Source organism: Synchiropus splendidus, chromosome 8 (genome assembly GCF_027744825.2).
Source record: "Synchiropus splendidus isolate RoL2022-P1 chromosome 8, RoL_Sspl_1.0, whole genome shotgun sequence".
Lineage (NCBI taxonomy): Eukaryota > Metazoa > Chordata > Actinopteri > Syngnathiformes > Callionymidae > Synchiropus > Synchiropus splendidus.
In genome coordinates this window covers 3,966,662-3,991,773 of record NC_071341.1, presented here as the reverse complement: position 1 = coordinate 3,991,773, position 25,112 = coordinate 3,966,662, and the positions used below count along the sequence as shown (strand labels likewise).

Here is a 25,112-nt window from a genome sequence, read left to right as displayed (position 1 = left end):
ATGGAAGACAGGAGCTGCTGATTTATTTTTAATTAATTGTTATGTAAAAACAAATATTACAGCTTTTCATCATTTATCATGTTCATGATAAATCACAAACGCAAAAATATTTTTACACAATTTTGTAAAGTACAAGTACCACGCCAACTGCATTGTGGTACTTATACTATTAATAATCATTGAAATAATTATTGAATATATATATATATATATATATATATATATATATATATATATATATATATATATATATATATATATATATATATATATATATATATATATATATTCAATGACTATTAATAGGATAAGTACCACAATGCAGTTGTCGTTAGCAATCAACTGGGTAGTGACATCACTATTCACTGTTAGACCACTCCATCTCTTCAGTCAGCACAGGCCGTCACTTTTCTAGTGTGGTGGAAGGGTACTGGACTGCTACACTTGTCAGACTTTAGTGGGTTGGCAAGTCCTGGACAAGGAATTCTTCATGGAACCACAAAGGTGATAAACCCAACTGCAAAAGAATAGACACACCCTTAATCACTTTCTGTGTGTATTTATTAGACAACATTGTATATATGTAGAAGCTGACAGGTAGTGAGGAGTGTTTCAAACTGTTGCATTGAACCCGGTACTCAGCAATGGTTCTGACTGATCACCTAGTTTAACAGAGCCAGAGTCCGCACACTAGAGTGATGGTGACAGGCGTCATTATCATGGAGCATCATCGTCAACAAACTTCCTTAAACAGGTTTCTGGGTTTATTGCTTCTTGCAAGCTTCTGAATAAAAAAATAATTTTCAGGGGAGACTCTACTTATGTCATATCATAAGCATATAAGCAAAGACTGGGGCTTTTGATCATCTGTGTGAGCACTGACTAACTTAGCAATCACTTTAGTGATGGAAATGTTGTGTCCTTTAACAACAAAATCTCTAATCTTCTTGAGAGAGGTAATGATCGAAACAACCCGAGTACAGATGGTTGAAGACATAGCTACATCATACCTACAGCAAGCGCAGTGTGCTGTTTTTTGTGTTTTTCTTTTTTTTTGTCATCTGCCATTCAATGGTTACGCATAGTGACTAGTTACATGAAACAAACAAGAGCATAGACATTTCAAACCAGATGCCGATGATCGTCGATCATGGCAGATCTATCCTGATATTCTGCCAAGTGTGTGCAGAAAATCATGAAGCAGTCAAAGAATTCTCCATTCTGGAGGTAATGCATTCGCAGATGCTGAGAAGATGTTCTGCAGAGCCTGGTGTCCAACTGGCCCTGAATTGCGTCGCCTTATCATCTATTATCTGAGAGCCGAAGGTTTCACTATTATTACTGATGCGGTCAAAATAGAAGGTTCTTGCAGCGAGTGCCAACTGTACCAACAGAAGTCCCTGGGAACAACGGGACACAAGCAAAGGTTGTTGATGTGGATAGAAAACTGAATTCAGACGGTTCTGCGTTTAGAGACCAAAACACTAGATGAAGTCATGCGGCATTTGCTGTTGTTGATGAGACTTCTATTGTCCTAACATTGGAAGGTGACCTCCAATTAACACAGCACATATATCTCACTGCAAAGTTGTCCCAGGACCGCTTGAGTGTCAATTGATGGACACTCCGTCATCTTGCTTGGGGACAGAGAACCAGTCAGTTGCTGTTTATAACCCCTTTTAGGTGGCTCTCCTCCTAATGTTAGTACTGTAGTATAGTACTTAACCAACTACATCTTTTTTTCACGTGTGGTGCTGCCAATGCGTCAACATGCAACACTGAAGGCTGCCTTTTTCGTCAGTATAGGATGCAAAAGGTAACTTTCCCGCTTCTCTGAGAGCCCTCCAGTGTCAGTGGAAGAGTTGAGTGGTTTGGAGAGTGAGAATTCAGGGGAGACAAGAGATAATTGTGACTTTGATGTCACCCAACTCCCACAGGTTTCCACATCTTGCCTGTGGAGGACCACTACTGAGACCCCCTGAGGTACTCTCAACATCTGACCACAAGGATGGAGCTCTGACAAGGTCCATTCTTCAAGGTTGCCTCCTCAAGATTCTGGCTGACTCTGGGTCCGGAATGAGTGAGTACCCCCTCGAGGACAAGATACCCCACAATATCAAAAATGCCAGCGCACCTTCCACTCTGACATTTTTGACAGTTTCTCTTGGACAATGGCATATCAGTCTTAACTCTCTTCAGTCTTTTTAGCTGCCATCGCAGCATAGAACGGCCTCTACTCTCTAATCAGGAAGTTCATCAAGGGAGCCTGCAAAATTCATCCTCCGTAGGGCCCAGTCTGCCTCCAGTGGTGAGATTTTCCCATAAGTCCCGTAAATAAACTAACTAAAGTGAAGCTTGTTAAATACAGTAAGAGCACAATTACCGATCACTTTAAGACTTAGAGGGAATAATTAATCTTAATTATTGTACTTAATGTTTCATGTAGCATTCATAGTGTACTTCAGAAGGTTGCTAAATATGTGTTACTCATTACTCCTCATTGTTGTTCATTCTTCATTGGTACTCCACGAGGGGGCATGAAATGCGGCCTCCAAGTTATGGTATATGTCCAGATTGCCATCTTGGAGTTCAATTCTCAGCTTTTCAGGGTAGATAATTCATGCCTTTACGTTCATTTCCAGGACTTTCTTCCTTATTTCCACTTGCATTTTTGGCCAGCCATGGTACCTTGAGAACCTTGAATTTCCTCACTTCCTGCTGGAATTTCACGAGGATGGGCTGTGGTCTTGTTCCCTGCCCGATATGCTCATTGGTTCTGCTTATGGATGTATTTCTTTCATCCAGAACCTTCAATGTTTTGTTCTCTGATTGCAGTCTTTTATTTTACGAGCTTTCTTCCAGGTCTTTTTTTCTCTTTCAACATAATTACGAAGACTCACAATTATCTTCAGTCGTTCAGTCGTTCACTCTAGCTGTTAGTATAAAAAAACAAAAGACAACGTAACTTTCTTTGGGTGACCTAATAGCGGGCATGTCCAGTGTGTGACACCACAGCCATCCAAATACAGTAGGAGCAGTTCAATTGTTCTCCTTCTAGCACAGTCCCAGCACAGTTCCTGCCCACCCCCAGCACACTTCCAGCTGTGGCAGTGATCCCCCTCTTCTTGAGGGAGTGTTTTTGAATAATGTAAACTCCAGCTACTCATTGCGCTACAAGGTGTGAACTGAAGGTGGCAGTTTCTCTTCATACACAAAGCCCAGAGTAACTAGTGAAAGCTGGTCTCACACCAAGTGTGATTAGGGCTTCACATATAATCCCTCCACTCAGTAAACAAAAGGTAAAAAAAGGTTACTTGAGGAGCCAGTGTATGGCAAGCTGGGGTTCATGAGACGACTTCTTCATGCTATTTCCATTCTTACATTTTGTAAATGGTGGTGTGCCATTGTATCAGTACCTTTCAATTTTAATACAAAAGCTCAATGCTCCAGCAGCAATGTGTTTTGGATTATTGTCCTGTACAAAGCGATGATCTGATGTCTTCTGATGTACGGTGCAGCATACTCTTTAAGGATATACAGCAGGGGAGGCCAACCAGTCAGAGGGTAAGTGCCACATTATTTTACTGTGTTGCTGAAAAGAGCCACAGCCTACAAATATGTAAGGCACTAAGGCTCACCTGAACAGCTGGTCATGTGACATAGTGGCAGTATAGCGGTTAAAGCACATCCCTGTGTGTCACAAGTGTGTGTTTTGCACCCCCACAGTCACAAATGACATCGCTCTCCATTCACCCTGAGAACACTGTTCCTCACAATCCTGGAATCTCAGCAACATCATTCAACAATCATATAAACCTCTATATCTCTCTGTGTGTCTATCTACCTCTCTCTCTCGCTCTCTCTCTGTATATATATATATATATATATTTATATATATATATATATATATATACACGCCACTCCCTCCTCTTTCAGCGTGAACTGGACCATGACTCCAGATCGATAGAAAAGCCTTGTTTGTGCTCGGATCGTATGGGATCTCTGCACTTTGAGTCACTAACGTCCATCGTGACTATCTATTGTTGACCGTCAAAAGTTCTCAGATATTAATGAATCAATGTTGCGAGTGGTCGCCTCGTCACACTGGTTTGCTTAAATGGTGATTCCTGGAAGCAAAAATCAGAACACGACACACGCAATGGTGAAAGAGGTATCAAGACCACTTACACCAATTGTCTTGCTAACATCTCAATCATTCGTTGATCATCGCTCCGGAGTTCATACTATTTTGTCCAAGAGGCTTCTGTGCTGAGCGGTGCTTAGCATGCATGATCCGTGTATTGAGAAGCCCGGTTTCGCTACGGATGACTGTCAAGTCAACTGTCTCTGACACAGTAAGCAGAAAGGTACAGTCCCACTATTGAAATCGCTGAGGGCAAAATGTATCCACGCGCCTCCCCGTGGATAAACGAGGCATTGCAGGGGTCCGGGGCTTTCCCCACTGACCACGTCATCGCGCTGCGGAGCAGCAGGTGTCCGTGAAAGGAACGGAGGCACCATGGGAAGCTGGGAACTTTTCAGCTGCTTCATCTGTTAAAACCAGACAAGTTTAGCAACAGGAACCAGACCAAGCGCCCAGGCCTGAGTTCACTTACGAGTTAAATTCACACCCTCTCGAGAATGACTGGACGACTGAACGGCTGAGATAATGAAAAAACAGTGTTTGTACCGGACATGTAAGTCATTCTTCGTGTTTAACATGGGTGTTTGGTGTGTAGAGCATCGTTTTAAGACATTTCAGCTCTGACAATTAGCTACTGGCAGCTAACATCTGCTAGCACTTATCAGAAAGAGGTTAGCTGATTCAGTGTCATCTGGTTTGGACACAGGTGCAACATGTCTCTGCAGGTCCAACAGACTACACTGTTCTGCAGACCTGCACTGAGCTACTGAGACATGTGACCAAAGTCAACATTTCACCCCTGGCATTGTTCTGGAACTTAAGGAAGAAGACTAAAAGCTACACCTGTGTCTTTATAATTCTATGTTCAAATTCTTTTGCTACAGAAGCAATTTGTGAGTGCCATTGTGACTCAGGCATCGGAAATAAAGTTTTATTTTCTGCAATCAATCTTGCAGCTGCAGCTGCTGACTGAATGATCAAATTTTAATTTATTTCAGGAGCTCAAGTTCAATTTAACCAATTTTAACCATCCTCCTTCATAATCCTTTCCAAAATCTGTCTGCCATATTGTTATTCCTTTCCCAACCCATAAAAAATCATAACAAACATAGTGGGTGAAATATTTGGCAATGCAGTGTTTTGTGTGTTAAATGTGTGTTTCCTGATGCTAAACTTCCAGTTCTCCTCCATACTTTTGCATGAACACTGGAAAGAGAGTGTGTGTTCTTCCTCATCCACTCATTTTTTCAGATCAGTGTGGATTTTAACATGTCCATTAATGGAAGGTGCTGAATTGATTTGTCTTTCTTTGCACGGCATATATAAATGTTTAGATTCACATCAGCAAACTGCATAGACATCGTCGTCCTGCAACATTTTATTGTTGTCGTTTAAGATCTTAAAGTTTGCCAATTTAAGAGTGTTTTTTTGTCTCTGATGACATTTAATTGTGTCAATTGCTATATATAATATAGTTATTGGAATTGTACAGTCATTCAATTGTCATTTGATGCGGAGTGTATGTACTTGAGTGAAAACACTATACATTTATTGGAACATGAGAAAGAGTGAGTGTGTGTGTGGTCTTTCTCATCTACTCATGCAGTCATTCCACCTTCGTTTAAATTTCTTCTTTTTTGATTACATACTGTATATAAAAAGGCTCCACTGAGATAAAAAACAACAATGCAAATAATAATCCTCCAGCTCATCTTTACTCCCACTACAGATCACTCAATGGTCCATGTAGAGTCCTCCCTAACCTCGTCTGTCACTCAGTTTGTGCTTCAGTTGTTCCACTAAATGATTTCACTCATTGACTAGATCGGGCCATAGGAAGATTGCGTGTCTTCCTTGGAGTTGTTCAGATGGCATCATTTATTTTGTACTTACATGCTGCCAATAACTTTAATCTACTGGGAACCGAGTACTGTTTTTATTGAAATACTTCAAATATGATGTCTCATGAGTGAGATAACTGACTGTATCAGTGTTGTGAACTTTGGATTCGTGTGGTTGGCTAGACATTATCAAAAGCGTGACCACTTTTTATCTGCCTTGTTTTGAAAGCAAAAGGAAGAGCTGAAACAAGTAAAATCAGTTAACACAGGGTGATCAGTAAACTCTGTTTTCACATCATGGAAGAGATAAGGAAAAAAAAAAGCTGTACTTTTACTCACCTTTCTGAAGAAGGCTCTTCCAAGAATTGAGATACAGGTAAGACTGACTCGATTGCCACTGAGCCTGATCATTGTCACAATTTCCTCATGTTCCATTGTCTCCACCGGAACTCCATTGACTGCCAGCAGCAGGTTTCCATCCTCCAACCCCGCTCCCTCAGCTGGGCTCCCAACTTCCACTTCGCGCAGAATGTGCACTGGATTTACCCAAACCCCCCAAAAAAACAAAATTTGTGACGGACAGCGACCACAGCCATTGTTGTACAGAGTGTCATTGAAATCTACACTGTCAGCCTTTCATGTAAATTTACAGTATCTGAACAGTATTTTACTATATTACTGTCATACAGTATCATACTGTAAACTGTAATGCATCCTGGGAGAAAAAAATGTGATTACAGTAAATTATAGTATTTTAAGAGAGTGTCATTTTTTAAAGGAGTATACTGTACAGTACAGTATACAGCAGAGCATCATGGGAAGATTAAAAGTGCGCAAAATAATTTGAAAATCAACTGTCCACTGTTTCACTCATAGCCTATAAGATGAAAAAAAAATCTTCTGCTGCTTATATTTTATTTTGGTTGACTTAAACTGCAAGCCTGCCAACAGTCTACTGCCACCACGAAGGCGCAGTTGCAGGACAACTCTGCCTTCGGTCACAGATCTCCGGAGCTGCCTGACGTCCTCCACTGAGTAAGTGAACATTAAATTCATTTTTTTTCTGACTTTGGGGAAGGGTTTGAAGGTTTCTGCTGTCAAATTCTCTGTTACTTAGAAGAGCGTTAAAACAAACACGTTCAAAATGTTTGTTTTCCAAACTAGCTAAAAGTTTTACATGATCTTCTAAAGATGAGAATGTTGTAGTGTTGCAAGTTTAACCTAATGTTACAGTGCTTTGTGTGCCTGTTTGCACAGAAAAGTTTGTATTTGTTATGTTATATAGTTCACGAAAATATTGAGTTTCAGCTATCTATACCGGTTTACATTAACGTCTTAATTTGCTGGTAGATATTCTTTTAACTACTTTACACAAAGTATTTTCCATTGTTCTCAACTAAAGTCCATTCATTGTCAATCAACATATACTCTATCTATAGGGTCTAATAATTAATTTTGTTTTTGTGCTTTTTTAAGGTGCCACACCCGCCACTGTGCTGTTGACTGTGACACTGCCACGTTTGATTGTGGTTGGTGAGTCCAGTTTCTTATTTTGACAAGAAGAGGAAGCGCGGCAAATCATTTGAAATGTGTTAAATAATTGGTCAGAATTTTGCGGAAATATATGATAATTCAATATTGTTGGGTTTTAACACCTTTTACATTTTAATGAGCTCTGGGCCACTTAAATATTACAAAATAAAAGTGTCAAAATGACTGAAAGGTAAGAATTGCTTTTGCTGGCACTTCACAGCAAGTGTTCAACTTCACAGCGAGTTTTTTTTTTTTCAAAGATTCGGATGGATTACATTATTTTTGTGATTTTTGTTAATAATTCCAAACCTGTAATCTTTTTCTCAGTTTCAATGACAAACGAAAGTTGGATGTTGAGCTTAGAAAAAGGGGTGCTATGTGAAGGCACAGCCTTTGTGCTTTGGCTTGCAGTCCTCTTCTCGTCCTACAACAACTTCAACCTTCACTATCAATCTGATGCAGCATGCACACTGGAATTCATTCAGGGGTAGTTTCTCTTTCACATGTTCTATACCACAGAGCTTGACTGACACAAGAAGAGCAACTATAAAAATAAATACGGCCTCTATCAAAATTATTATGGCCATTACAGCAGTTAACATTCTGCAATACTACATTGTACTGAACATTGCACTTAATTGATATATTGCGTTCATAAACTGATTTCACCTGAAAGAAAAAAAAATCAATCCAGAGAAAGGGACAAAAGCTAGTCATGAGAAGGTACAAAGCAAGAAGAGAGGTAAGATGGTCCAAAAGAAGCAAGCATCAGTGAATCCGTGTGTCAGCACACTCATCAAGAACATCAGTGACTTCAAATGGGACTTTGTCTGATCACTCCCATACACACATTTAAACACTGTTTGTTTACTTGTATACTGACTGAAACGATTGAAACAGAGTATTTTCATATTTAAACTATTGGAATTAGAGAGAAACTGTTTTTTACTGTTCACTTACCTATGCTGTCTGTAGGTTATGCTATAAGTTACTCCGGTATGCACTGTAATTGAAGTAAACAAACAAACAAAAAAAAACAATAAATATTTGAAAAGGAACTGAAGTTATTGTTGTCTTGCTGTAAGTTCTTTTTATAGATGTATTACTATTGTTATTATTATTAGTAGTAGTAGTAGTAGTAATAATGTTAATATTACAGTAAGGTATTGTAATTATTTCAAAACTTTCCACTGTAAATTTACAATAATTTACTGGAAAATAAAATGTTCTAAATTTCCAGCAAATAATTGCAGATCCATTTACAGTAATTTACGGTACAATATATTCCTTTAAAATTGCTGTAATCAACTGGCGAAGCTGCTGCCAGTAGATTACTGTACATTTAGAGTGGATTACAATCACTCCTGGGTGAAATGAAAACCTTGAATAAATGCAAACATTTGTACACATTGGAGAGGAGATTGAAAAGTGGGGGAATATGAGACTGAGGAATGTCATGATTATGGGACTCGACCACACATGACCCGACCAATACCTTTCAGTGGAAATGCAGTACTGTTACTCAATCAAATATGTGGGTGAACGAATGCATTCACAATTAACTCTTTGAATTGCTAATATGACAGAGTGTTTCTCTCCCTAAATTAAGGGCACATTAAGCATCACTACCAAATTAAGATAAATATCGTTATTCATTTGTGCGCATTAGTGTTTTATTCACTCATTTATTTTTATGTATTTTTTTCATGATGCTATTTTTTCTACTGTATCTGTTTCTGCCTTGTTGATTGTGTTGTTTTTTCGTCAATATATTTAATGTTTAATGTTTGTCTTTAATGCTGCCAAAATGGCACCATTGTGGGATGAATAAAGGCAATCTAATCTAATCTAATCTAATCTAATATGCTGCAGCGGTGACAAGACTGGTTGTAGAAGCTAATTGTATATGCACACATGCAATACGGAAATTCTCATGCTTAAAGTGACAATGCGTAACATTTAGACATAAATATGTGTGTATGAACAGTCAGACTCTTTAGCTCTCTGTCAGACGCTCCCTTGGACTATGTAACTTTCTCTGAGCGAGCTGCCCGGAGGCGTGTTCTGAGAGTGGCCTCATAGCCCCAACACCAGCCCCACCGCCAGACTTTACAGCAGAACGACGGAGCGATCTCAGAAGTAATCTGAGTTCCTTTGTTTACATCATGGAAGAATGGAATGAGAGAGTGAGATCCCGGACAAGAGTCAATATATTAGATGCATTTACAGCGTGGCAATAACTGATAGCAACGAAAGGCCTTTCTTCTGATACTGAAGTGGTCTTACTCAACTTGTAAGTCAATTTTGTGTTCACTGCTGTCTCTGTTGTATTATCAAATCATTTTTTAAGGGAAACAAATGTGTCTATGTTTGTTGTTTGTATAGCGTATGCTTGCAGATGAACTGTGGTGCTAAAACGGGGTGCTAGATGTACTTTGTGTATGGCGAAAATAGTCATTCAATGAATTGCCAGTGAAAATGACTTCAGTTTTTACACGGTTATTGATGTCTGCTGTTTATCGTATTGCCCCGTCGAAGCGCACAGTGAACATATAGTGGGCCAATCCGATTTGACAATGCATTTGATCATTTGCTTATTAAGCACATTGAACATTGGCCAAAATTATTATGTATCTCAACTGTTCATTTAGTCTTTTTTTTAATTTTTATTTGTGCTGACAACATTTAGCCACAACATCACTAGGTGCACAGGTATGTTGCGAAAAGTTGTGTAGGTATCACAACTAATGCTCAACTGAGTATCAACATATAGTGTGTCACTGGCACTTCAATTACCTATGATCAAATCTCACCACGGTCAGCACAGTGCCGCTTGAAATGTATTATTTTGCATCCACATTTGGCACCGACCAATTATTAATTCTACGTGTAATAATGTGTATATTGATACTTATTACCCCTCAAACGGCTCTGTGCGTCTGTCACAGTGACTTCCATGATGACACTCTCAGTAAAGGGGCAACCTGGTCTAAAGGCAATTTGTTCATGCTGTCACAAATATTTAATCAACTGCATCGTGCATGGGGGCACGAACGCCTTTTGTTCCGAGTAGAACGGGAAAAAATTAATGGGGCTCCAATTGAGGATCATCGTACCTGCAAGAACAGATGCTATTCCATCATACTGCTGCAATTTATTTGTGCTTCTACGACCTGATGACTCTTCTGAGGACAATGTTACAGAATCTTGTCTGAAGCCTGCTCTTAACATGACCAGCAAAGATTTACTCATTGGTAAAGATGAGGATACAGACCTCCGCAAGACCATAAAAAAATCTGTGCTGGAATACTTGACCAGCAAATATGATGACCCAAACATTGTAGATCTCATCAACATGGCATGATTTCTTGATCTACGCTTCCGCAGTGAACACTTGACTCCTGAAGAGACTGCAGTCATCACAGCAAACACTAGAGTTGTTTTGCAATCAAACACTGTTTTATTATTCATTCCAGTTACAACTTACTAACTTATCTGGATATATATGGTGTGCGTGTTATCGAGATATTTATAGTTATCGCCAAAATGTATTCATTTATGTATTAATGTATTAACTATTTTTTTCCATATCGCCCAAACCAAGTTTAGAGTCGTGTGTACAGTCAAAAGTGTGTGGGAGAGAGGCAGGGGACTGGTGAAGGTGAGGGAGCAGAAGAAGTGAAAACAAATAAGTTAAGGCTTAAGAGACCACTCATAGACAGTGATGGACAGATTAAAAGAGGTGAATAGAAAAGTGCAGGCAAGTTGGACCAGGTGAGGACAGTTGTCTATAGTGATAGATCTGTGATTTCATCATTTTTAAATATTCACTCTTACTGTGAAATGTACGAATGTAGCAGATGGAAAGGCAGTTAATGCGCTCGCTGCGTTTAGTGGCACCAACCAATCACCAGGGGACGCTGCTACTATTTAAGTGACGTGGGCACTGTCAGGTCTCTCTCTCGCTCTGCTTCCGGACTGCTGTTTTTTTTTCCAGGTCACCCGCAAGCTGTCGGGCAGCACAGAAAAGTGGCTCGAGTTTGGAGCGTCGTGGTGATGCTGGTTGGATCGCTGTCACATGTATGGCTGGTAAGCTGTCGTTCTCCCCCATCATCCTGGTTTGCGATTTGGTAAAGCTCACAGCTGGTTTTAAACGTATAGATGCGTTGCCGGTAGCTGCGCTGCGTCCTCTACTGCACTGCACTTGGGCAGGTGCATCATCGTGTGCCAAAGTCTGGTAAGTGACGAACGATTTAGGAACGCAGCACTTGGATTGACCATAGCACCTCTGATTTAGATATGTCTCATCGGAGATGTGACGGCGCATCACCAAGACGGGAAGAACCACTGCTGTTTTGTACGGTGCAGTTTCGTGCAGCACTGTTTTGTATGGCGTTGCTTTGTGCGCTTCAGGTCTTGTTTTGTTTTGTAATTTGTTCATTCTGGGTGATGTTTGATATTCCTTTTATCGTTCATTATTCAGTCAGTCTGTTATTTTGTTTCAAGTATTTTGTTCATTTATTGCTACTGACTCCTCTTGTAGCTGCTGGGGCCCAGATGGTATATGTGACCTGGTGGTGGTTTGTTTCATCGTGTGCTTTGCTGTTGGGGACACGTTTGCATGTTTGTGCATCTTGGATGTGTTTGTTCGGGTTCATCAGGTTGTTGTGTTATCATACCCGCCTTTGAGGGTGTCTCCCATCCCCAGATCCACTATAGTCTTGCCACTTTTATTTCTGATTGTTGCATTTTAGAGTGATTCGTATTAATAAAGGATCTATATTTATTAACATGCAATTGGAACCTTGTCTCATGTCTCCTGAGTAATCGGACTGCTGACCTTTTTTACGCCACTGTGTGCTCTAAGAGGTCCTGTGACAGTGAATTTGTTTTTTAAGATAATAAAGTCTTATCTATGTAGTGATATTAGGAAAAGACGGTATCATGGAAGCCAGCATCTGTGACATGGATAATATAAGAATAATATCATCTCGAAAGTCTACCTACGTCCACCCGTACTTACGACAACGGCCAGCAGATGCTTTTTTTTTTAATTCAATGTCTGGCACCGCAGCACGTAGCAGCCCGGCAACGCGTACAAGAGTTACGGCAGCACAGTATCCCAGCATCTCACACAGCGATCTACCGCTACAGTAGTACCTATAACACTTAAAGCTTCCCTGGAGTAAAAACATTGGTCAGTTTCTTAAAGTGTTTTGCATCATACAACTGTCCTTAGACTGACAACGTGAGGAGTGAATATTTAAAAATAATGAACAGTAATGTGTCTGTGGTCTATTACAGTAAGTAGTAATCTATTCCAATGGGTCCCCTATTTCTCCTGTCCAGTGTTGGGACGCTGTAATGGTCAGGAAATACTGCTCAGCGCTACTGGAGTTCATGGTTCTGAAGTACCAGCCATTCTATCTTGCGAGAGAATTTACTGCCATACTGCTGGTGGCTGTTTACATCGCTCCTAACCACAACGACAACAGATCTGAGGAACTGAACGAACTGTACCATCACATCAGTGAACTGCAGACAGTCCACCCAGACGGCTTGTTCATTCTGGTTGGAGATTTCAACCATGCTCACCTAAAAATTGTATTTTCAAACTCACACTCAAACAAAAACTTTCCAACACGAAGAAGCAACATTTTGGACAATGTCTACACCCCCCAAAGAGGAGCGTAGCAGGCCCTTCCCCTTCCTCACCCGGTTGCCTTGGACCATCTCACTGTTATGCTAATACAACATGCAGACCACTTGCGAGTGTCACAAAACTGGTTCGGAAGCAGGTATGGGTGTGGCAAGATGGGGCAAGAGAAGCACTCCAAGACTGTTTTGCCACCACAGACTGGAGCATGTTCAAGCAAGCTGCAACCTACGACCCCACCATAGACATCCAGGAATACACAGAGTCTGTCATAGCCTATATAAGCAAGTGCACAGATGACATTACCACGACCATCACCGTCCGGGCTAAACTAGATGTCACGGCTGACAGGAGAGGTCCACAGGTTACTGAAGATATGCAACGCTGCCTTCAGATGTGGGGATGAGGCAAGCACAAGGTCTGGACAAGCCAACCTGTCCCGTGGCATCAGGGAAGCAAAGAGGCAGTACTCCAGGAAGGCCCCACGCAGCTTCAGCGACAATAGAGACACCAGGAGTCTGTGGTATCCAATCCATCATGGACTACAAGCCCTCGCCTTAGACCTGTGATATATCCCACTAAACTCACTGAACAACTTCTTTCCTCATTTTGAAGCACAAAACAAGACTCATACACACAAGACACCCCCTCCAGGGCACCCAGTGGTCGCACTGACCCCGGTCAGCATGAGGAGATCCCTCCACAAGATCAATGCACGGAAGGCCATGGGCTTAGCCAACAAACCATTGTGTTCTGAGAAACTGCTGCTGAACTCAGAGATATCTGTACGGACATCTTCGACAACTCACTGAGACAGGGGGTTGTTCCCACGTGCTTCAAAGCCACTACCATCATCCCGGTCCCAAAGAAGTCAGCTCCCTCCTGCTTCAACAACCGCCGTCCGGTACCACTGACCCCCATCCTGATATTAGTTCTTCGAATGACGAGTCATCCACCACATCAGGTCCTCCCTACCTGGACCCCTTCCTGTTCGCTTATCAGCCCAACCGGTCAACGGACGATGCATCTCCACCGCGGTCCACTCTGTTCTCACCAACCTAGAGACCAAAGACTCATATGTCAGAATGCTGTCCGCAGATTTCAGTTCGGCATTTTACAACATCATCCCCCAACAGCTCTACAAACTGACTCAGCTGAGCATCAACACCTCGATATGCAACTGGCTACTGGACTTCCTGACAGGGAGACCACATGCACCACAGGCAGCAACACATCCAGCACCATCACCCTGAACACAGGGGCCCCTGCTCGTGCAGAGAATAGAGAACATCATAACCAGTTGCATCACTTTGTGGTACTGAGCCTCAGCTCTTCCTTTAGCAAGACTTTCCACCGCATAGTAAGATCAGCCAAGAAGATCACAGGAGTCTATCCCTCCTCTGGCCACTTGGATGGATATTTTTTTTCACATTTTCTGGGTGGATTATGAAATACACTTTTTCAGATATCCATTTTTGCGTTTTGTTGAGGGATTATTTTGTGGAACAGGACCTTGTGGGTGGCGTTTATTTATGGACAGTTTAGTTTGTTTTGCAAGTGGATGTGTATTTTTTGTTGAAAGTATTTGAGATAAAGACTCCCTGTTTAAGGTAGTTTAACACGAGAAGACCCCCAGATTTTTATAACCCCCCTAAAGTCCTGGAGAAGGGTCGGAAGACCCCGAGTCCAAACTGACGACTCTGACAGCAACAATTAGTATTTCTTCTTTATTTGTAAATGAAGCCATCGCCTGAGGAATGCACCAGTCAGCCATTCAAATGACTCTCACGTGTTTTTGTCAGCCCAATGGGCACCCTGCCTGGCCAATCAATGTGCAAGCCTGTAGTTTTTGCAGTGTAATTACATTGATACAATATGTTCATCTTCTCTGCAATACAGCTACGTGCAAAATACAATAATAGATAAAAGTAATACAGGCCACCTCAATGTTATTTTGATTAAATATTTTAAATGCGCCCCACCACTAAAAAATGAAACATGCTGGTTTTACAAAAAAAAAAGAAAAAAAGTATAAACATTGCACTTGTGCACAAAAACACAAAGAACCTGACCTCCTCCAGCTTACCTGGTACCCTCAGGGAAATCATGTGGCAGCGGGGGATGGTGGGCTAAAGGTTGCAAATTTGCATGCAGCCTTTTTCGCTGGGGGAGATAAATAGTCAACGTGCAGCGTGTCCTACAACCTTGTTCGACACATCAGCATTGATGAACCGCTTTTCCCATTAAAGACTTGCTGCTGTTTCCTACAGTACATTTCAATGTCACATGACAAGTTTGGGATCAACTTTTGTGGACTTGATGCTCAAAAACTTGAAGTACATTTGCAATGTTCTCCCATCGCTCGGCAAGGACCCCAGTGGTTCCAGTGGGGGAACTGTCTGAAAGTGAAGTGACGAGACTGATGGAGTCATTCATAGATAAGGGCAGAACTCCAACAACATTTTTTTTTTTTTACATCGCTGTCCCTTGACAACTCCTGAGCCAGAAAGCCACCATCCTTGGCACAGTCAACAAGCCTACAGTGTCAGTAATAGCTGGAATGCACTACTTGAGTTCCACAAGCAACGGACATCAGTCATTGTGATGTTTCATATGGGATTCTTCCATGAAAAAACATGCTGAAAACCGTTATGTTTATTCACACCTCCATTATGTGTTATGTGCTATCCGTTTCTTTCTGTGTTTCACCTTCGTTTAAATATGTTTGATAATGTGAGACTACATGTCCAATAAGAGATAATTTTTCTGATGGCCCAGCTGTTCCTATTTATGCCGTAGCAATACGCCACCATCGTTTACTGTGCTGTAGGATAATAAAGACGAAGGTGAAGCTTTTTCCTGTCTAGGTTTATTTCATCATGACTCAGCATGTTTCAATAAGCAGCATACAGGGCTAAGAGCGTGAGATCAAAACGCCCTTTCCCACTTTTATTTCAAGTTGACTGAGGAAACAGATGTCACAGTTAGAAAATACTGGTTACCTAATGTAACGATATTTCTATGAATACGGCTTTTGCTATTGGTTAATCCACACTAAGGCGCTCGCCTCGACCTGAGACTTCAATTGATTGGCTCTTCGCCCAGGAAGGCACGGCCTATTGCGTATAACCCCCTCGTTTTCCGCTGCTCTGCCCCTTTTGGAACCCAGCTGCCGAAGACAGGCCTGCTGGGCAGCCAGTTAGAGAACTTCGCAGTATTTCTATGTCATATGTGCTTCGCAGACCATGACCCTGCTTGGCATGGAAGCTCTGCCAAACAGCACCACTGAAGAGGAGATGGACCTTGTGGAGTGTGCTTTGAGGTACTCAGCTCCTGTGGTCTCATACGCCTTCTTGATGACTGAGCACACCCAGTGTACCAACCACTGGGCAGAAACCGCCCTCTCTTTCAGACTCCCACCATAACGGACAGTCTGTCCGACAGTCTGAAGTCCCCAATTCTGTCACACAAAAGATGCAGTTTCACCTCCTCATTTTGATGAGGGGGAAGATAGAACGACTACAAGATGATTACCTGTGACCAATACACTGAGGTGATCACCTTTGGTCTGAAAGCAGTGTTAGGCATACAGTAAGGATTGACTGACAATGCTTTCAGATCATTCACCCGTTTAGCTGACGTCAAACCTAAGAGTAATACCATGTTAAGGGTCTGGTACGCCAGAAAAGAAAGAAAAGAAAGCTTGGGGTTCGAACTGAGGTTTACACAGGCCCTCTAGGACCACCTGCAGACTCCACCTCTGGGTTAGGCTCCTTACAGGAGGCCTGGCTTGGGTCAACACTCCGGTAATATTCGAGATTGGCCATGGAGGTCAGTCTGACCAGGTCCGGAAACTATGTCATGTTTGGCCTGTGCGGCGCCACCGTGATGACTGACAGTTTCTGTTCCCTGACGCGCTGCAGAAATGGCATTATCAACCTGATCATTTGGCTGCACTCCTTTGTTCCTCAACTGAGCCCTCCTGCTCAAACACTGCATTGTCCGGGGCCGCCGCCAGGAACGCCATGTTGTTGGCAAGATTCTGGAGGTGAAGCGAGCAAGAGAAGGTCTGGTTGACAAGCTGCATGATGAGACTGTCCTTCTCATGTGGAAGACTCTGCTTCTGTCCCGACCAGAGGGAAGGAGAAGGCGTTAGACAGAAGCTCATAGTATCACCTGAGGGTGGTAAACCTTTTGAATATTCCATCCCTGCCATCATTGCGTATCCAGTGAATGTCCTGGGGGGCGCAGATACTCAACAGCTGCTGCACCTCCCTTGCTGAGTGAGCCCAGAGGTGCGCCGTATTTGGACACGTGCTTTCGTGACCATGGAGATGGAGAGGTCCTCTACCTGGGGCTCGTCAGCGGGGGGAAGATACACTGAAAGAGTCCTCCTGGCCATCCGGAACAAACTATGCATCTCGTCTAGCGGGTAAACTCTTGGCCAGGTCCACTGTTGCTGTCTCATTGGCGGCATCCTCCAAAACGGAGAACATGGTCTCCTTGTCATCCTCAGGAAAGACGTTAAGACCCACCGAGGTCTCATAGAAGTGGTGGTCGTCCTCCTCGGTTGCGTCAGCCCAAACCAGCCCTCCCGTCCTCGTGGAAGGAAGGGAATCCACAGTCGGGGAAGCAAGGTTCTGAGGAGCCACGCTATCCGATGAAGTTGGTGAGGCATACTCAGACATGCAGCGTAAGAGTCCCAAAGATGGAGATGCGCTGAGCCCAGTAGCACGAAACAAGAGTTTTGGTCGACAGCCTCCAAAGGAAACATCTCTTGCACCGTGACCCGATGGTTGTGACTAGTCGCAGGCTGAATGGAAAAAGAGGCCGAACAGCGGAAGACGAGGGAGGCTATACATGATGGGCAGTGCCTTCCTGGGTGAAGAGCCAATCAATCGATGTCTCAGGCCGAGGCCAGCACCTTGTTGTGGATTAACCAATAGCGAAGGCCATTAGAGGGCACACATGACATAGAACTATTCTTATTCAATAAATTCCTAAACAATTGACAGGGATGATGGAATTTGGCGCTGGTCGCGTCTCTCTCCAGCTCGAAGCACGTCTGCACAACAGAGGACTCTACAGATGGAACATGCGATATAGCATGTTACACTTGTCCAAACCAGATGGACCATAAGCACTTATAATGACAGTGAATTGGCGAAACCAGTTTTTCTTTCTGATGAATGCCAGCAGACGTTAGCCACGGAGGTTAGCCGCAAGCGGCGCAATTTTTATCTTCATGGCTAAACCGTTTGGCCAGCTTCATGTTTACTGTACCCTTTGACAGCGCAATGCAACAAACAACAGACACCGATAATTGTGTTGGATCATTTAAGATCATCTAAGTCATTTTCGCTGGCAATAAATTAATTGATAAATTATTTCCTTTAGCATAGCATACGTATATCTAGCATCTGTTTTAGCACCACAGTCCATCTGTTTCACTGCAAACATATATACTACACAGCGTATACACATTTGTTTGTCTTAAAAGTGATTTGGTAACACAGCAGAAACAGCAGTGAACACAAAAACGACTTAGAAGTCAAGTACAAACTTCGTCACTTCAGGATCAGAAGAAAAGTAGTTTGAAGCTCTCAGTTACTCGTCTGGCTGTAAATGCATCTCCTATATTGAATCTTGTCCGAGATCTTGCTCTGTCGGTTTCACGCTTTCTCTTCTTGGACTCCTCACTACGAACTATTGCCACAGTGTAAATAAAGTCAACTTGCTGCCTAGGTCGCTCTGCCCTTCTGTCGTAAAGTGTCGGGCTGAGGGTGGAGTTGGACCTATGACACCACTCTCAGAAAACACGCCAGACTGTTCGCCCAGATAAAGTTACACAGTCCAAGGGAGTGCTGAACAGAGAGTCTGACTGTGGGATTTTCGACTGCTCAGATTGAAACCTGTAATCTTTGGTGTTGAGTTTCATTCAGCGCAGCGGTGCAGCCCGTGTTGTGATTTTCCTTTTGCTCTGACTGTAAAATGTGAATAAAAGTGTTTTATTATGAAATCTTCCAGTTCCATCACCTTTTACAGGATGCACCACAAGAAGAGAATCAATACTGAATTGAAACGAGAAAATTTTGCTATACTCCACTCCCGGTGGAAATTGACAGATTGAAAACAAATCCTTCATATGCTTCATCATATGCTGTAGTCTCAATGATGGTCGAAAATGGGAATGAGTCTCAACACTGACCAATCTTTGTAGTGTCTTTTTCTTGGATGTTTTGACTATAAATCTATATTATTGTATGTACACACCACCATCTGCACTTCCCCACTGACTGTGATGTAGAAAGGAAATGTACATGGCTTTAGGAATGCACACAATTTCACAAGTCCAGGTATTCTTGTGCATTTGACATTTTCAATACATTGATATCACTTTTCAATCACTCAATTCAATTCAGTTAATGATAGTTACACTATTTCAACACAAGGCCCTTGGTCCTCAAGGATACTGAGGCTCCCATGACACCCAACAAACAAAATGAAGGTTGAATTTCAAAGAACTGTTCTCTTTTTGAAAACACAATCATCGAATTTCACAAATCTCTGACATCTTCCTCTTCTCCCTTCATGGGTTGCCACAGCAGGATCATCCTCCTCCGTCTGACCCTGTCCTCTGCTTCCTCTTCTCTCAAACCTACAAACTTCACGACCTCCTTCACCACATACATAAATCTCCTCTTTGGCCTTCCTCTCGACCTTCTGCCTGGCAGTTCCAACCTCAACGTCTCTCCACTGTACTTGTCCAAACCATCTCAATCTAGCCTCTCTGACTTTCTCTCCTAAACACCTGATATGTGCTGTCCCTCTGATATACTGGTTCCTGGTCCTATCCATCCTGATCACTCACAGAGACCACCAGCATCTTCATCTCTGCTACCTCCAGCTCTGCTTCCTGTCTTTTCCTCAGTACCACTGTTTCCAAACCATACAACATTGCCGTCCTGACCAACATTTTGTACACTTTCGCTTTCATAGTTGCAGACACCCCTGGTCACACATTACACCCGACACTTTTCTCCAGTTTTTCCATCCTGACTGCACCCACTTCTTCACCTCTTTCTCACACTCTCCATTACCCTGGACAGTTGAGCCAAAGTACTTAAAATTCCCCACCTTCTTTATCTCTGCATCCTGTAACTTCACCTCTCATTCACACACATACATTCCGTCTTAGTGCGGCTAACCTTCATTCCTCTCTTTCGAAGGCATACCCCCACCTCTCTTGCTTATATTCCACTTTCTCCCTGCGCTCACCACAGATCACAGTGTCATCTGCAAACATCATTGTCCAAGGGGCTTCTTGTCTAACCTCATCTGCCAACCTGTCCTTCACCATTGAAAACAGGAACGGGCTCAGAGCTGAGCCTCGGTGAAATCCCACCTCCACCTCGAACTCCTCTGCTACACCGGCAGCACACCTCACCACTGTCTTAACCTGACATGCATGTCTTGTACCACTCGAACATACTTCTCTGCCACTCCAGACATCCTCATACAATACCACAAGTCTTCTCTTGGCACTCTGTCGTATGCTTTCTCCAGGTCCACAAAGACACAATGGAGCTTCTTCTGACCTTCTCGGTACTTCTCCATGAACATCCTCAAAGCAAACACTGCATCTGTGGTGCACTTGGCATGAAGCCAAACCGTTGTTCACATATACTAACTTCTGCCCTGAGTCTACTTTCCGCTACACTTTCCCACAACTTCATTGTATGGCTCATCAACTTTATCTCTCTATCGTTGCCACAACACTCTCCCTTGTTCTTGAAGATGGGCACCAGCACACTTCTCCTCCACTCCTCAGGAATCCTCTCACCCTTAAAGACCATGTTAAATGTTCTCATCAAAAAGACAACTGCCACCTCTCCTAAACACTTCCACACCTCCACTGGTATATCATTGGGGCCCACTACCTTTCCACTCTTCATAATCTTTAATGCCCTTCTCAGCTCAGCATTACTAATCTTTGCTAAATCCTGATCTACAATGACCACTCTTTCTACTCTTTGTTCTCTCTCATTTTCCTCATTCTTCAGCTCTTTAAAGTACTCTTTCCATTTCCCAACACACTTCTGTTATTAGTCAAAACATTCCCATCTCTATCGTTGATCACCCTAAACTGCTGCACGTCCATCCCATCTCTATCTCTCTGCCTTGCAATCCTGTACAAATCTCTCTCACCCTCCTTACCGTCCAACCTCACATACAAGTCTTCGTAGGCCCTCTGTTTGGCCATTGACACCACTGCCTTTGTCTGTTGCTGGGCCTCCCTATACTCCTGCCTACTCTCTTCTGTTCTCTCAACATACCACTTTGTCTTAGCTAACCTCTTCCTTTGAACAAACTCATGCACTTCTTCGTTCCACCACCAAGTCTCCTTATCCACTTTTCTTCCAGATGACACACCAAGAACTCTTCTACCTGTCTCCCTGATCACCTCAGCTGTATACCAAACTACCAAACTTTTCCATCACTTCCTCGTCACCAACATGTCCATTGAAGTCTGCCCCACTGACCACTCTCACACCTCTGGGAATACTCTCCTGCAGTTCATCTAATCACCACTCCAGAATGTGTTCTTCTCCTTGAGGGGCATAAGCACTAATTACATTGAAGATGACCCCTTCAATTTTTAACTTGAGACTGATAACTCTGTCTGATACTCTTTTTCACTTCCAGAATATTCCTGACAAACTCCTCCTTCAAGATGACAGCCATTTCATTCCTCTTCCCATCTGCACCATGACAAAACAGTTTAAAACCAGTTCCTAAGCCTCTAGCCCTGCTACCTTTCCACTTGGTGGAAAATAAAATATCCACCGTGTCCTCCAAAAATATCCTGCTCTGCATCATGTCAGCCAACTCTCTAGATTTCCCTGTCATAGTTCCCACATTCAAGGTCCCTACCCTCTATCCTATTCTCTTGTCTTTCCTCTTCTCCCTCTGCCTATTGGGATGCCTCCCGCCTCTCCTTTTCTGTCTTAGATCTACATCTCATCTGTTACCTTTCGTTTATACACTAGGCTTTTATTTTGAAGGTTAAGAGCTGTCCTGTGGGAAAGCTTGCAATGTCGGTATTAGTGAGCTTATTGAAAGTGGCTATTGGCCATCCACAGCCCAATTTGAGAAGTTGTACACAGTGGATTTGTTTGCTACATATGAAGATCTCAAGATTACTACACCAGGAATGTCACGGCAAGCTTATGTGCTTGAGCAGCGCACTAAACTCTTTGGTTGGGTTAGTACATAATTCGACAAATTGTCTACAGCATTGAATGACTTTTAGATATATATATATATATATATATATATATATATATATATATATATATCAGCTATGCTCATCCAAGTTTATGCACACTGAATGTTGTCTAAAAAAGGCAGGACAATTCAGCCGACAATGCCTTTTATCCGCTACCAATGTATTACACAGTCTCGACATGGACACCATTGTTTCCGTGCGAGCCGCGGGACTCCTACGCTCCATTTCACCGGTCTCGCTCGTGGCCACTCGCCTGAATAGCAGACGTCAGAAGCGATGTAGGAGAGTTCGGAAGCGGTGTGAGAGAAAGCAGAAGCGGGGAGAGCGTGGAGGAATCTGGACCAGGCTCAACACCAGACCGCTGTTGTGTGTTTATCTTTACAGAATCGTGGCTACACGACGGAGTACCGAACTCCGCTATTCAGCTAGCCGGGCTAACATGCTACCGCACTGATCGCGTCCTAATGGGAGGAGGGACGACACACGGCAGAGGTGTGTGTGTTTGCGCTTGGTGCAGGGATGCTACTGTTATGCACAAACACTGCTCTCAGCTAGCAGAGTTTATCATCATTAAATGGTGATCCTTTTATCTGCCAGAGGAATTTCTCTTCTCCTTGTTGCTGTTTACATCCCTCCCACCTCCGACAACAGCAGTAGAAGTGAGGCACTGAATGAACAGTTCCAGGCCATCAGCACACAACAAACAACACACCCAGATGGTCTCCTCATCACAGCTGGAGACTTCAACCACGCCGACCTGAAGGTTTTTCTCCCTAAACTGCACCAGTATGTGGACTTTCCCAAAAAAAGGCGACAACACACTGGACCTGGTCTACTCTACTTTAAAAGGTGTATTCAAGGTCGTCCCTCTTCCCCACCTGGGTCTCTCTGACCACATCACGGTTATGCTCAGACCTGCTGTATGCAGCACCCACAGTGAGAGTCACAAGGCCAACACAGAAAGAGGTGAGAGTTTGGCCAGATGGCGAGGATGTCACATCGTACATCACCAAATGTATTGATGATGTAACCCAGGTCAAAACCATTACAGTTCGTGCCAACCAGAAGCCATGGCTTACAGGAGAAGTTCGAGGGCTCCTGAACGCTCGGGATTCTGCCTTCAAGACCAGAGATGCTGCGTTCACGACAGCCAGAGCCAACCTGGGGACGTGGAATAAGGAAAGCTAAAGAACAGTACAGAAAAAAGATTGTGGGACACTTCAGCAACACCAGAGATGCACGTTCACTCTCGTGTGGCATCCAAACCCTCACAGACTACAAGCCTTCACCATGGACTTTGATGCTGCAAACAACAGCCCCACGCAGAAGGTCAAGCCCCCTCCTGAGGAACTGGCTGTACATCTGGACCCAACCAGCATGAAGAGGACCCTCTCCAGGATCAACCCACGCAAACGCTGACCTCCACCATCATGAAATACTTCGAGCGACTTATCATGGAGGTCATCAATTCCACCCTCCCTCCCTCCTATGACCCGTGCCAGTTTGCATACGGGAAGAAGCGGTCCACAGCTGACGCCATCTCTGCTGCTCTTCACCCGGCCCTCACCCACGTGGACTTAAAGGACACTTATGTTAGAATGCTGTTCCTGGACTTCAGTTAAGCAATTAACACCATCATCCCCCAACACCTGGTGCAGAAGCTCAACCGCTTGGGACTTGAGGCCTCCTTCTGCAACTGGGTGCTGCACTTCCTTACAAACAGGCAACAGCACGTGCGGGTCGGCAACTATGCCTCTGAAGCCATCACCCTGAGCACAGGAGCCCCTCAAGGGTGTGTTCTCAGCCCGTTCCTCTTCACACCGCTGACCCACGACTGTGGTCAGCGGTGCTGTATTTATTTACTTCTATTCTCTTAGTTTAATTTTTATGTACAGATACATAGCAATATAGTACATATACATAGTGATATGTTATGATATTTATTTATATATTATATATTTATATATATTTATTTATTACATTTATTTTCATTTTATTTTATTCTTTCACTGTAAATAGAGAGCGGGAAACATAATTTCAATTTTATAATATCACCCTACTTGAAATTAACAATAAAAATCTTGAATCTTAAATCTTCAGTCCAGCCCTCTCTAGCCATTGGTAGGATTTGTTATGTCAGCCACTTCAGCTATCTGTCAATGGTACATCCCATGCAGGGGTTTTTCCGCCCATGATGGTTCCTCCAGTTCCTCCCTCTCTGTCGGTTTCCATTGTCTGAGACTAAGTGCTCCATCTCTGGGAGCCACCTCCCTGACATAGTCATGGAGCTTGGATGTTTCGTCTCGGATAGTGGCTCTGATGCTCACTAATCCTCGGCCTACACTTTGTGTATAGCCTCTGGATATTGGACTTAGGGTGGAACCCTCCGTACATACACATGAGTCTTAACATCTGTGGCCTGAATTTCCTCCATTGGCCAGCTAATTATTCCAGCTGGGTAACTGATCACTGCAGGGCATAGCTGTTGATTGCCCGGACTTTGTTTCTGCGATTGAGCAGACTCTTTAGGACTTGCCTTACTCGCTTGAGGTATTTCGGTGTCGCTGCTTTCCTGGTAGCCTCTTCGTGGTTGCCATTTGCCTGTGGTATGCCAAGGTATTTGTAGCTCTCCTCCACATCTGCAATTTT

General features: G+C 43.1%; 1 protein-coding gene and 1 long non-coding RNA gene across 2 annotated transcripts in view; one reads left to right on the top strand and one right to left on the bottom strand.

Annotated features, from left to right (window-relative positions):
* Positions 1 to 375: 375 nt before the first annotated feature.
* The window catches only part of LOC128764074 (putative PDZ domain-containing protein PDZK1P1), a 64,819-nt gene continuing 40,082 nt past the window's right edge, over positions 376 to 25,112 (bottom strand). Inside the window, exons 8-9 of the mRNA XM_053873510.1 lie at positions 6,325 to 6,521; positions 376 to 517 (exon numbers count right to left, since the gene is read on the bottom strand). Of these exons, the coding sequence (XP_053729485.1) occupies positions 455 to 517; positions 6,325 to 6,521 (260 nt within the window). The 3' untranslated portion in view covers positions 376 to 454. The remainder of the gene's footprint in view (positions 518 to 6,324; positions 6,522 to 25,112) is intronic.
* LOC128764050 (uncharacterized) lies at positions 11,502 to 12,190 on the top strand. The gene is made up of 3 exons (XR_008415707.1): positions 11,502 to 11,607; positions 11,680 to 11,755; positions 11,816 to 12,190. It is a non-coding gene; the product is annotated as an uncharacterized LOC128764050 (long non-coding RNA).